At 49.0% G+C, this 12,209-nt stretch overlaps 1 protein-coding gene across 1 annotated transcript; it reads right to left on the bottom strand.

Moving 5' to 3' along the window:
- Window positions 1-485: 485 nt before the first annotated feature.
- On the bottom strand, window positions 486-8,180 carry ADCYAP1 (adenylate cyclase activating polypeptide 1). The gene is made up of 5 exons (XM_049697679.1): window positions 7,522-8,180; window positions 7,098-7,208; window positions 4,826-4,957; window positions 4,283-4,381; window positions 486-3,165 (listed from the first exon to the last, which is right to left on the bottom strand). Exons 2-5 carry the CDS (start codon window positions 7,205-7,207, stop codon window positions 2,976-2,978), a joined length of 531 nt encoding a protein of 176 aa, XP_049553636.1. The 5' UTR covers window position 7,208; window positions 7,522-8,180; the 3' UTR covers window positions 486-2,975.
- Window positions 8,181-12,209: the final 4,029 nt, after the last annotated feature.

Raw genomic sequence — 12,209 nt, 5'->3', positions numbered from 1 at the left:
TAAACATATTTTTAAACCTCCAAAGTTAAGTCATTTTTATACAGAATTTTATGGAGACCAATTTAGTGTGCAGAGTTACTTACAAAATAACAATGTTAGATTTCTATTTCAAAGGTGTAACTAATACCCAGTTACTATCTCCCACCACTGGATAGCAACTTTCTGAGTACTGAGCAATGTATTTACACACTAGGGGATGGAAATTAATCTAAATTGAGCATCCTATAAAGGTTCCAATATCTTCACCTATTTATGAGCTTAGTATCTTCTTAGGCGTCTCCATCTAAGTAGCTACTTTAAATTTTTAGTCGAATTCAGTAACCCATCAAGCAGATATTAAAATACAATTTATGAAAATACATGGATGATTAGATAGATATTCCAGACATGAAAAATCTTATGGTTGCTAAAGAAAATACTTTAAGAGATTTTAAAGTAGTTATTTCCTGAATGTCTTTTTTCCCCACACATTAGACGAAGTTGCATTGTTTATAAAAATTTATTCATACAAATTTTACACACTTTATATAACAGTTATCAAAGTCCTAATTATAGATATCATGTGTGTAATAATACTCGGGTAAGATGTTTTTATAATCAGTTGCACATAAAATAAGAGCTTCAAGACTAACATCTATCTAAATTATCACTATATCATAAATCTGCTCCAGGTTATTAGTAAGGCTCTTGGCATTTCTAAAAAATATACAAAAGATTAAACTGGGTGATCACTGTAAATGCTTGCAACTAGCCACGGGAACACTAAATTAGACTTCGTAAAAAAAAGGTTAACTAGAGCCCTATTTCACCACTAACAGCTGACACAAATACAGAAAACTGCCCATTATCCAAGAAACAAATAATTAAGACTAAAATGCAAGCCGATGTGTTGCAGCATTGTAGGGCCACTAAATAGCCATCTGTGATTCGTGGCGATTTAAAAGGCGAAGAAAGGCACTAAAGCTGCAAACTGCATCCCGTGTCACATTGCCTGAGGAGACTGCAGAATTAAAGAAAGATTGATTCTGTACACAGGACTCAGGCATAGATCGAATGCCTCTGTGCTTTCACTGTTTGCAATGTGATCTCCTGGCAGCATCCATCCTGCCTGGGAATGCAAATCCAAGTCAGTTTTCTTTGATTTATGACTTCATACTGATCAAATCCGTAAAGGAAAAGGAAAGGTCCTTTAAACTTTACAAGCTAATGTTTAATCTTTTCTTGTTTTGTTTTGTTTTTTTCAAAAGAACTTGGGCCTGAAATCTGGGAGTTTGGCTGGCTGGTTTGCCTGTTGTTGCTTGAGCTGGTTGCTGGGTGAAGGTTCTTTTGTTTATTGAGATTACTTGACAGGTTCAAGAAATTGATAGGAAACAGACAGACATGCTTTCTGTAGCCAAGAAAGAATCCAAGGGGACATTCTCAGGGCCTGTTGGAGCTTGCTTACCTCACTCTTGACCACAAATATAAGATAGTACTCATACATATGAAGATGAGATTTAAATGATTTGTCAGTTAGTACAACTGACCAACATGTGAACACTACACATTCTAATATGACAAAGGTTGGTTTTATGAAATAAATTTTACTAAGCAATAAGCCATAATGTAGAAAAATACATTTTACCTACAAACTCAATCAACAAGAAACAAAAGATTCATATTTAGTGCATAATTACTTAGTGGTAACTACACAAGGGTTCCTATACTTTACAATAAGTGCTAGCATCAAACAACAAAAATATTAAGAAGCATTACAAATTTAAGAGAAGTGAATGAAAAATGGTAAACAGTACTTTAAAAACTGGTGCGAGAGGGTGGGAAAGAAGTCTTCAGAAAACCACGAAAGAAAAGGGTGGCTCTTACAGAGCAAGGTTCAAAGGGGAGGATCCTGGCCATTTCACAAGATGAGAAGCATGGACAGCACTGGAGAAAAACACATTGTACTTTGCATCCATTTCCAATACCCAGCGCCCAAAGTCAGGCAGGCAGGGGACTACGGTGGGACTCGGCTTATGCCCAGCTCCCAGGCCTGAGGCAGCCCCCAGCCAGTCCCTCTCCAGGAGGGTCCTCCTCCTACTGCCTTACGCTCTGCCTTTTCCAATATTCCTACATTTCCTTCACTTTGTTCCAACTGCCCTAACCTTGGAATATTGGGGTCCCTGGAAGTACAGAAAAGGGAGCTTCCTATTCAAGTCTCCCTTCTCTGTAGAGTCCAATTCCTCCCCCAGGGAGTGGTATGAATCCTGGGGAGAAGCGCAATTTGGATCCAGCTGTTGTTTTATCAGGAGAATTTCCTTCTGGGGTGAGTCTGAAGAGAAACATATACACATGAAAATAGAATCCAAGAAAGCAGAAGTATTGGAATTGCCACCCAGCGAGGGGGACAGTGGCTAGTTGAGTCCAGCTGGGATTGAAGCAGCCTGCCCCAAAGACTCACTGGGAAAGAGTGCCCTCCAGCAATTCTCCCAAATCATTACTCAAAATCTCCCTGGAGCAGGGCATCACTGTTTATGTACAGTAGCAAATGGTCGGTATTAATATCTTCAGGCCTGTAGTGGATAAAAATACTGTCCTTTTAATTCCAGTTTACAAAAATAGGAGTAATATTCAAAACAATGATTGTCTATTTTTCTATTTATTTTATATAAAAACAAACAGCTCAGGCGAATTTTCAATCCTTGTGCACACTTTGAACTGCTTTCAATTATACTTTTATATATATATTCTTAATATAAATTTGTAATATATATATATATATCAATATCAATAATTGGTCCACAAAGTATATCTGTGCATTCTCTAGTGCTTTGTAAAAAGAAAAACAATATTATTATCAAAATATTCATTTAATGGCTTTACTTCATACATAAATACATGTTTGGACAGAACACAAGAGCGATGACTGTTCAGTCAGTTGGGAAAATGACTTTTCAGTGTGTCAGGGTTGTATACACAGGGTAGCTGGTAACTCATCGCTACAAATACGCTATTCGCCGTCCTTTGTTTTTAACCCTTTGTTTATACCTTTTCCCTAGGACGGCCGCCAAGTATTTCTTAACAGCCATTTGTTTCCGGTAGCGGCTGTAGCTGTCCGTGAAGATTCCGTCCGAGTGGCGCTTGGAGAGCGGCTCCGAGTCATCGTCCGCGCCTCCGCCCAGGTTCCCACTGCAAGGAAAGAGGTCGGGAAGAGGGTGGCGGGGCGGGAGACACAGGTTGAATAGTTGCTGGAGGCAGACGGGCCCCACCCCAAGCGGGAGTCTTCAGGGAGGACGCCGGCTCTCAACGCCCACCGCGTCGCCTTGCTCGGCCAGAGAGCTGCCGGAGGGAGGGCTGCGATGGGAACCCTCACTCCTCCCTCCCCATCGACTATCTTGGGGCACTAAGTCCTTACAGAATGGGCCCCAGATGAGGTCCGGGCCAAAGGCAAGCGACTTAAGGCCAACCTCTCTCCAAATGCTGCCTGCTGAGATTTGAATATCCATGCTTTTGCGCTCAATCGTCCTGACCGTTCCTGGCACACCCCCACCCAACCCCACGTACAGAGAAAATAACCGAAGAGCCCTAAATTTCAAGTTGGCTGCTGCCGTGGAGTTTACATCGATCCCGCAATTCCTAGTCAGACATGAACACTCCTCTCCTGCGCGCTAAAGTGAAAAACGTGATAATAATATAAGTCGACAGGCTGTAGGCAATATTTTTCATCGCATGAATTATTAATTGCGGAAAATGTAATCTTTTGTCCCATGGGCTTTATTAAAATGTTGCCTTCTGCTGAGAGATGCTCCACGCAAGCCCTGTGCTCTGGGTTTGTCTGGCACCAGCAAAAACTGTTTCCTTAAGGGTCCAAATCTGAGGATTTGTTTGTTTCGAACTGAATTTACAGTGAAAGAAAAATGAGGAAAGAAAAAGTTATGCTTAGAGGATATCCTAGCCAATCGTCCCACGAAGCTTGAAGGTTTTGAAGGCCTGGGGTGGGGGAGGGGGGCTTTTTCTTTTTTTCAATTATTCAAAATGGATCAGATTCCCCGGGTTTCCTGCCTTCTCCCTTCCTCGCCCAGTTCCCGAGCTCTCTGGCCAAACTTAAGTCGCTGTCTCCGAACCTTAGTCTGCCTCCGGGAGCTGGCCCGGCAGACCCTGCGGCGCAGACGCACCCTCGGCCCCACGTGCACGCACGGACGTAGAAGCTGCGCCGCCCGCCCAGCGCGCATTGGCACAGATACCCACCCCGGCGCTCGCGGGGGCGCGCCATTACGCGCGGGTTAACTCTTTCGCAAACTCTTACCCCACGCCCTTGGCCGTGAGCGTCTGCAGGTATTTCCTGGCGGACAGCTGGTCCAGCACTTTGCGGTAGGCCTTGTTAAGGACCCCGTGGGCGAAATCTCTAACAAGGAGGCAAAGTGCGCGCCTGGGGTCACTGACTGTCCCCAAGTGGCAGCCCCAGGTCCCCAGCTGGGCACGCACGCCCCGCGGTGCTCCGGGAGGCTGCCGGGGAAAACCCCAGAGGCAAGGCACTCGGGGATGACTCTTGGGATGTTCCCGTGAGTGCCAGGAACCGGAGTTCGTCCTGCCCTCCGGGGACCGCAGGTGTGGAGCCCGGCCTGGGCGCGCACTCACTGCCACTCCTTGGGCCACGGACCTTTCGTCCCCACGCGGCCCTCATGTCCACACAAACCGGCCCGCTACTAACTTTCTCTCGCTCTCGTGGGAACCATCCCGGGAGAGGAGAGGCTTGAGGGCTTTTATGAAAAAGAACCTACTCGATGGGCCACCCCCTGCCCCTTTCTCCCTCCCAGTCCTGGGCCGGCGCAGGGCCGTGCGGTGGTACCTTTCCTCCGCCGGGTAGTAGAGCGCGTAGGCGTCGCGCAGCGCGGAGGCGGGGCTCCCCACGCCAGGTGGATCCGAGTCATAGAAGTCCTGCAGCGGGTTTCCGTCCTCGTCGTACGCCTCGTCCTCCGGCCTGCAGCGGTAGTCGGGGGCACGAGGAGTGGTCACTACAGGTCCCTCCTCGGCTCTGCGAGGACCCAAAGATCCCTAGGGGCTCTCACGATTTTCCTTCTTCCTAAAGGAGCCCCTTGGAGAATTGCCTCTTCTTCTAGGACAGGGGTGCGGGTAGAAGTAGGAGGAGAAAACTCCACCCAACAGAAATTCCCACCCCTCATCTCGCGGGTGCAGGGTCGCCCTGCCCGGGCCGCGGCCTCAACGGGCACTGGGAAGCCGAGGCGTCTGCGCCGACTTAGCACACCTGGCCACGGAGGAGGACCGCTCCGCTCCCGGCCTGGCGCTTGAGCCTCCGTCCACAAGCAGCGGCGGGCAGAGATGAGAAGGGCTCTAGGAGAGAGACGCTGGCCACGCGAAGACCGGATGGGGGAGGCCGGGAGCCAGAGAGGGTGGATGGCTGGGGAGTCCGGCGGCCAACGCCAGCAGCCACCCCCACCCAGCCTCCGAGCCCAGGGGAGTCCTTCCCCGCGCAGATGTAGGTCACGGAGAACCTCCGGCTTCTATTTTGGGTGGGAGAGGATCTGGCAGGAACATGAGTAATAGATGCCCCTAAACTTAGCCTGTTTGGCAGCGGCTCATTCCGTGGCATGTCCGCGCCCTCCGGTACCTCTTGCCCGGAGAAAGTGTCAGGCACACGGGACTTTGAAAATAGCTGGGGGTGTAATAAGGCTTTTAAGTCCAGTAAGTAGATAGTTCGCGCTAATATGTTAGCGGTGGCGGGGCGGCGGGACAGCATCTCAACCCAGAGGCAAAGGGAGAGGGTCAAAGGGTCAACAGGGGACCGAGAGACAACAATCTCGCAGTCGCCCTTACCTACCAACTCAATCCTTGATACAGGACGGGAGAGATGGGTTAGTATACACAACCCACTCGCTTTCGGCCGCTGGAGAGACTAGGAAAGCGGCCAAGGCAAGTAGCGCGCTTTAGGAGGGGTTAGCCATACTTCGTTACTTCGCTCGCCTTTTCTCCATCCCTGGAGAGGTAGGGGCAAGGCATTGCTGCGCTCGCCCCACACCCAGCCTTTCCTCGGCGACGCGCCTGTCTGCCCTGGCCCGGCTGCTCGGAGTCTCCTGGTCTTTCTCGGCACTTCCACCCCGTACCCCGTGCCCAGATGCTGGAATCCTAACACCGAAGCCAGAACCCAAATCAATGGTCAGCGACCCCTAAGGAGATCATTCTTGGGCGCGGCTCGGAGGAGCAGCTTTGCGGTCAGAACGCGCGCTCCTCGCCGCCGGGAGCCCGGTGCACAGCGGAGTGCCGATGCTGCGCTGCGAGCTTCCACTCTCCCGCTGACAGGCCCGGGACTCTGGGGCTGCGGCGGGGAACCCGGGCAGCGCCGACCGATTAGAAACCCGGAATTGGGGGTGGGTGGGGGAAGCCAGGGTTACTCCTGCCTGGGGTGGGTAGGGCTGCCTTCCCAGTACTGCCTGCCAGTTTGGTTTCTGTTGCTCCTTTGCATCCATTTCATCTATTTCCCCCTCCCTCATCTTTGTTTTCCTTCTCTCAAATAGCTTCTTCTTAACTCTACCCGGCCAACACTCCCTCTCCCCAAGACTCAAAATGCAGTTGGAAAACCTATCACTTGAGAGGAAGCTCTTCCAGTAGAAAGAATTCTAATTGAGGTGAGGAGAGAGAGGGAGACCCCGCCCCGATAGTCCCGAACAAGCTGTAACAAAGCAAAGTCCACAGGAGCTTCACTCTCAACCCCCCCCCCCAAACTGGCTCCGGGAGCCAAAGTTCTCCTAACTCAAGCTAAGAATAGGGCCCGGCCCTGCCCCCCTCCCGTGGGAGGGGTTGGGGGAGGGGAGGTTTCACCAGCCCGCCGAAGTGCGCTCGGTCCACCCAGGCGCCTCGGCTGCGGCGGGCTGGGGGAGGGGGGCCGAGGCCCAGCGGAGTCTGCCGGGATCCTCCCGCTGAGCCACGGCCACTGACCCGCGGCCGGACCCAGGCTGGTGGCGGTGCAGTGGGGCCGCATGGGGAGGTGGTGGTAAGCCTGACCGGTCGTAGCCTGACCGAGGAACTGCAGGAGGGCGACCACGAGGAGGTGTCAGGGGAAGGGAAGCCCCGGCCTCAGCTCAGCTAGGGCAGCCAGCACCTACCTGATCCCAGGAAACCGGAGTCCGGCGGCGGCAGGTGAGCAATAGACGCTGCTGTGCATTATTATCCCGTAGACCAGCAGGGCCAGCCTCACTCCGCTACACATGGTCATTCTGCGCAGGACGCGAAAGAGAGCACACAGCAGTCAGAACGCCACTGGCCTTCCACCCTCCGACCCCTAGAAACTCCCTGAACTGAGGGAGGGACGGCGCTCACCTCTGACTCCCAGTATTGAATACGGCTTAATGACAGCCGGCGCGCCCCCGCCACTTCCTTCTCGCTATAGTTAGAAAGTATATGTATATACCCAACGCCCAATAACTCGCCATATCTGGTACGAAGGAAAGCTAACTCGTACCCTGATGCTGGCGAAAGAATTAGCAGTCAGGTGAGTTGTTTGGTTTGGTAAGATTTTTTTCCCCTTACCATTCAACTCCTACCGCTGCCAGCAGAGGGTTTGCTGCCAAGTAGGACGGCGGGCAAAGGGCTTCTCCAAGTTTCTGCTCTGGAGTCACAACCCAAGAGGCATCACCGTCTGGCGTTAGTGTCTGAGCAGAAGCCGCAGCAACGAGCAGGAGCAGCAGGAGGAGCTGAAGGACTTGTTTGCTGAGGCCGGTATTCTGTTCAAAAGTTTGTGGACGCTCAGGACTAGGAGGGAGCGTGACACCGAGAGAAGGGGGCGAGGAGAGAGATGTAGAAGGAAGAAGGAGGGGGCGACGAGTTAAGAGGGGTGGGGGACAAAGTGGCCTTAAGTTCACGGAGAGAAAGAAGTGATAAGGAAAGAGGGAAAGTCTTAGAAGGAGACGAAGGAAAGAGAGAGGGCCCCAGCGCAGCCGGCGTCTGTGGGAGCCACTCGGTCAGGCAGCTGCGCGAGTCGGCAGCGCCTTCTCTGCTCAGAAGTCCCTCTGGCTGCGTCTGAAGCTGCGGCTTCTGCTGCTGCTGCCGGTGGTTACAGAGGTGACCGGCCCTCTGCTCCTGTTTATATGTGCAGTTAGCAGAAATCAATCCGAACGTGGCTTTGGAAGAGCCTTCTTTGTCAACATCTGTCTGCCTATGGCCTTTAAGTACAGAATATTTTGTTGCACTGTTGCACTCCGATTTTTATTCATGGAATGACTTCCTTTTTTTTTTTTTTTCCAGTCACGTAATGATCGGGTATCAGAAAAAGACGTCAGCATCCTAGTCCCTCAAGGAACATATTAACTATTCTGTGCCGTCCTCTTGGATAAGATCCGGAGTCATCGACTTCTCATAAACACCTTTAACTCAAACAGTACAATTTTAAAGAAGTTTAATTGTTTGATTGTTTTCAATTTTACCCACTTCTCAAGGATGGGTAAAGAATTCATAGAATTTTGAGAATGGTGAAAATCATGTTTTTAACTATGTCCCTCTTATTTCTTTTTGCTTTTTCATCAAGCCCCAGCAATCAGAGCTCTGAGCTCTGGAATTAAGCACCATCAAGCCCTCCTATTAATAAATTTAATTTAGATCTCCTAATTTCTTGCGTATGTTCTTTTAGATAGACAATTAAATGTGGAAGTCGTTTTGTTTTTAAAGGGAATTCTTGGAGGATTTTCAGTAAATCGCTAATGAGTCTGGCTGTCGTTGACAGTCTGGCTCTGAGTAGAATTGATTAGAGTTAAAGCCGCGTCCGGAGCTCGGCCTGTGGAGCTGTCCAGGCTTGGAGTGCTGAACTGTTTGGTCGCAGATGCTGCAAACATTGAGAATTGCCACTAGTTTAATTTTTCACCAGAGCCTCTGAAGATTTGGTAGTGGTGCCCTTAATGTGGCGATTCATCGTCCAAGTTCCCCCGTTGTTCAGATATGTTCCTCCCTTGCAGTGTCCACGAATGCCCTTAATGGTGAGAACTGTCCAACCCTTGCCCCTGCCCTTCTGAGTAAAGAGCATTCTATGTCTCCCCTTAGTCCTGGTTTTTGGATCTCTAGATGACCTATTTGGACGCCTTCACACTTTCTGTGGCTCTTACTAATTTTAACATTGAAATTGTGAAATTGTATTTTCCACAAAAACTGAAATTTTAAGAATTTGGGAGTGAGAAATATGTTTCTCCCCTTTATTTACAGCTTGAGTTCTGTTTGGGGGTTACAGACAGACGGGGAAAGCACGAGGATACCCAGTACAAATTCACTTACTGAGGGTTTCTAACAGGAATCCCTTCGTTGGGGATGGCTAAAATTTTTTAACTGAAAATGACGTGGGGAGAGGAAAGCAATAAGGGAAGACCATATACACCAGGAAGCTTCCAAGTCCCGGGGTTATTTAAGAAGATCTGTAAATTTCTACTCCAGTAAGGGAACTCGGGTCTATTTCTTTTAAAAAAGAAACAGAGCCATCGATAACCATTAGTGTGCATTTTAATTATTTGGATCTTAAACAAAAATTAGAGGAAATGGCAATTTAGTGGGAGTGTTTCCTGTTACTATGATTTAGATCTAACATTTAGAGAAGCTATATTCTGCATGCTTTTTCTAAGACAAGATTATAATGCTGCTCATTTTCAATGCCTTTCCCGCTCTCTTATTTGAGATTTAATACTTCCTCCAAGGTGACAAAGTTTTGCTTCCTTCTGACCATTCATGGCCAGAAACTGCCACTTCCTCTTAGTTTATTCCTGGGGATGCTCCAGATTGCCTATCTGCAATAAAGATTCAAACCACATCTACATGGGGGTGAATCTCTTTGTCTCCACTGCATATGTTCGCTGATTTATGTTGGAGTGTTTACATGCGTGTGTTCCGTGTTCAGCTCTGCCTCTGGAGTAAGCTCGCACACAAAGAGCCGGCGGTGAACACGACCGGATAATCAAGCAGAGACGGCTTTCTTACTAAAGCGCCCGGAGCTATTACCGACTGTGGCTTTCCTGTCTTCCGCCTTGCTTCACGTCAAAGGTGAACCCGATTAAAATCCTACTCTTTCCGCCCACGCGAATTCTGAAATGAGTTAAATCTTTAGAAATATTTGAAAATTTCCAAGACTCCTTGTACCAATTCACTACTCGACTTTAGTAAAGGGAGCCACCATGTGGGGAGTTTGTTGACTTCATGGACTATTAAAGGGGGAAATCCACAAACACCAATACGTTTATGCGGAGGAGGAAGGAACTGCCGGCTCCACCCACCCCAAGAATCCGACCTGCGCCTCTGGTTTACAAAAGATGTGCCACTGGACTGTTCTCAGCGTGGGCCCTGTGAGCTCGGACCTCAGGGCCCAGCACGCCAGAATTACCGGCCTCGAGGCCCGAACCCGTTCACTGAAGTGAAAGACTAAGCAGAGAATTTAATTTGAGATTCTTGGCCACTGAACTCCAAAACCAATCAAGCTTCGGAGATCCATGCATTGCTCAGCACAATCCAAAGGCCCGCCCAGCCCCGACCCACTGCTACCTGGGGGAATCGGACCCGGAAAAGGGTCGTCCCGCAGAACTTTCGTCCCATTGCAGCGTCTCTCATTAGGCGAGTTTGGTGTCCCGTGGGCAAAGATGCGATCCTATTGTTGAAAGTTCTGGTCTGGTCCTGAACCGCTGGGCCGGGAGATGCTGGGAAGGCTGAGAAAGGGGAGGAGCTAGAAGCTGAGGACCCAGCTCAAGAACTTGGGAGGTCTGGGGCTGCACCCCTGCCTCGACAGACCCTCGGCGCGAGCGCAGACCCTTTCTGCTTTCTATTCGATGGAGGGGAATATGGGGCGACCGATGTCTCAAAGACCAAAACTACCCCCAAATGCCCTGAGAGTGGTAATTTGCTTCCAACCTCGGGAACGTTCTAACTCGAGTGTTGACGCTGCTTTCAGGGGGCCTTTGTGTCTGGGGATTTGGGGGAGCAGCGAGGAGGCGCGCATCACACCAGGCTGGAGAGGCCCGGAGCCACCCCGTGCGAGCTGCAAGGGGTCCCGGCCAGGGCCGCGCAGGAAACCGTGGCGGTAGATATGGACTTGCTTACTCACTACAAATGCAGACGAGAGAGAAACCTCCAGATGGCCCAAGTGTAATTGACAGTGACACAGGGAGAAGAGGGAGGGGACGAAGAAGGGACCCAAGAGTTAGAACTTCCAATTTACGGGTAACGCAGAGGAATTTCAAGTCCTCTTTCCAAGAGCCCCGACCCTTACCCGCAACGTTCACTAGACGAAGTAGAAGAATTCCCTGGCAACAGTTTCTTTCCCGACCATGGAAGCAAAGAATGGCAGGTAACTGGCATCATGTTCAGTCAGAGAAGCTGGTGGTACCACGGAAATCTTCAGAGTGCAAAGCCTCACCTAGGTCCTCTGTGAGGGAGAGCGACAGAAGGCAGGCAGTTTCCCGCTAAGCCATGACCTACCCAGAAGAGGCTGTTTGGAAATATTTGTTGGAAATGATCAAAGATCCTGAATTTCAAACCTATAACGTTATCAACTCCTTTTTATCCCGTTGGTCCTTAAGATATGGAAACAAAACTTTTAGTCTGAAATGGTGGATGCTAGCTACAAGTCAAACTAACACTTCCCTGAATTGTTTTTCCTGGTCACAAACACATCTGTCTCCTTGAAGTTTCAAGCCTTGAACCCTCAAACAACACTCGATTTTAAAGAACTCATTAGCCCTTGAAAAAGTGGGGTTTGTATTCAAACAGGAAGAATATGTCTAGTATGTTACTGAGAGTTTGAATTTGCAGATGGCTTCACAACATTAGCAAACACCTGGTGTAAACAAGACTCAGTTCCCTAGGGTAAGGAGATTTCCACTACTTTCTTTCTGGCCTAGCTACCCATCCTACAGTTTCCATGTTTTCATTTTTCCTTTCTTTGACTGTGTAGCTCTCCCCATTGCCCTGTACCACCACCATCCCCATCCCCTACCCCATGGATTTTTTTTTTTTTTTACCATATGAAAGGACATGTTTGCACACAACATCTTCATACATTCCTAGTATAAATAACATTAAACCAGATTGAGAAAATCTTATATTTTCATTCTATTCATTTCTAAGTCAATACTTAGCTAGGAACCAGGCTACAGTAAGCTTTCTCAGTGAGCAAGCTCATTGCAAAACACCATCCTCTCATATGAGTGACAAGAGTAAATTGCAACACTGTATTCAATTTCACTCTAAACTTT

This window comes from Orcinus orca, chromosome 15 (assembly GCF_937001465.1).
Source record: "Orcinus orca chromosome 15, mOrcOrc1.1, whole genome shotgun sequence".
Lineage (NCBI taxonomy): Eukaryota > Metazoa > Chordata > Mammalia > Artiodactyla > Delphinidae > Orcinus > Orcinus orca.
The sequence above is the reverse complement of the archived record's forward strand: the minus strand, read 5'-3'. Positions and strand labels throughout refer to the sequence as shown.

What these genes read in the sequence shown, in the direction of transcription:
- ADCYAP1 (XM_049697679.1), bottom strand. Translation starts at nt 7,207, where the DNA reads ATGACCATGTGTAGCGGAGTGAGGCTGGCCCTGCTGGTCTACGGGATA. An exon ending in CTCCGGTTTCCTGGGATCAG is followed by an intron (nt 4,958 to 7,097) that starts GTAGGTGCTGGC and finishes CTACCGCTGCAG; the next exon opens with GCCGGAGGACGAGGCGTACG. An exon ending in TACTACCCGGCGGAGGAAAG is followed by an intron (nt 4,382 to 4,825) that starts GTACCACCGCAC and finishes CCTCCTTGTTAG; the next exon opens with AGATTTCGCCCACGGGGTCC.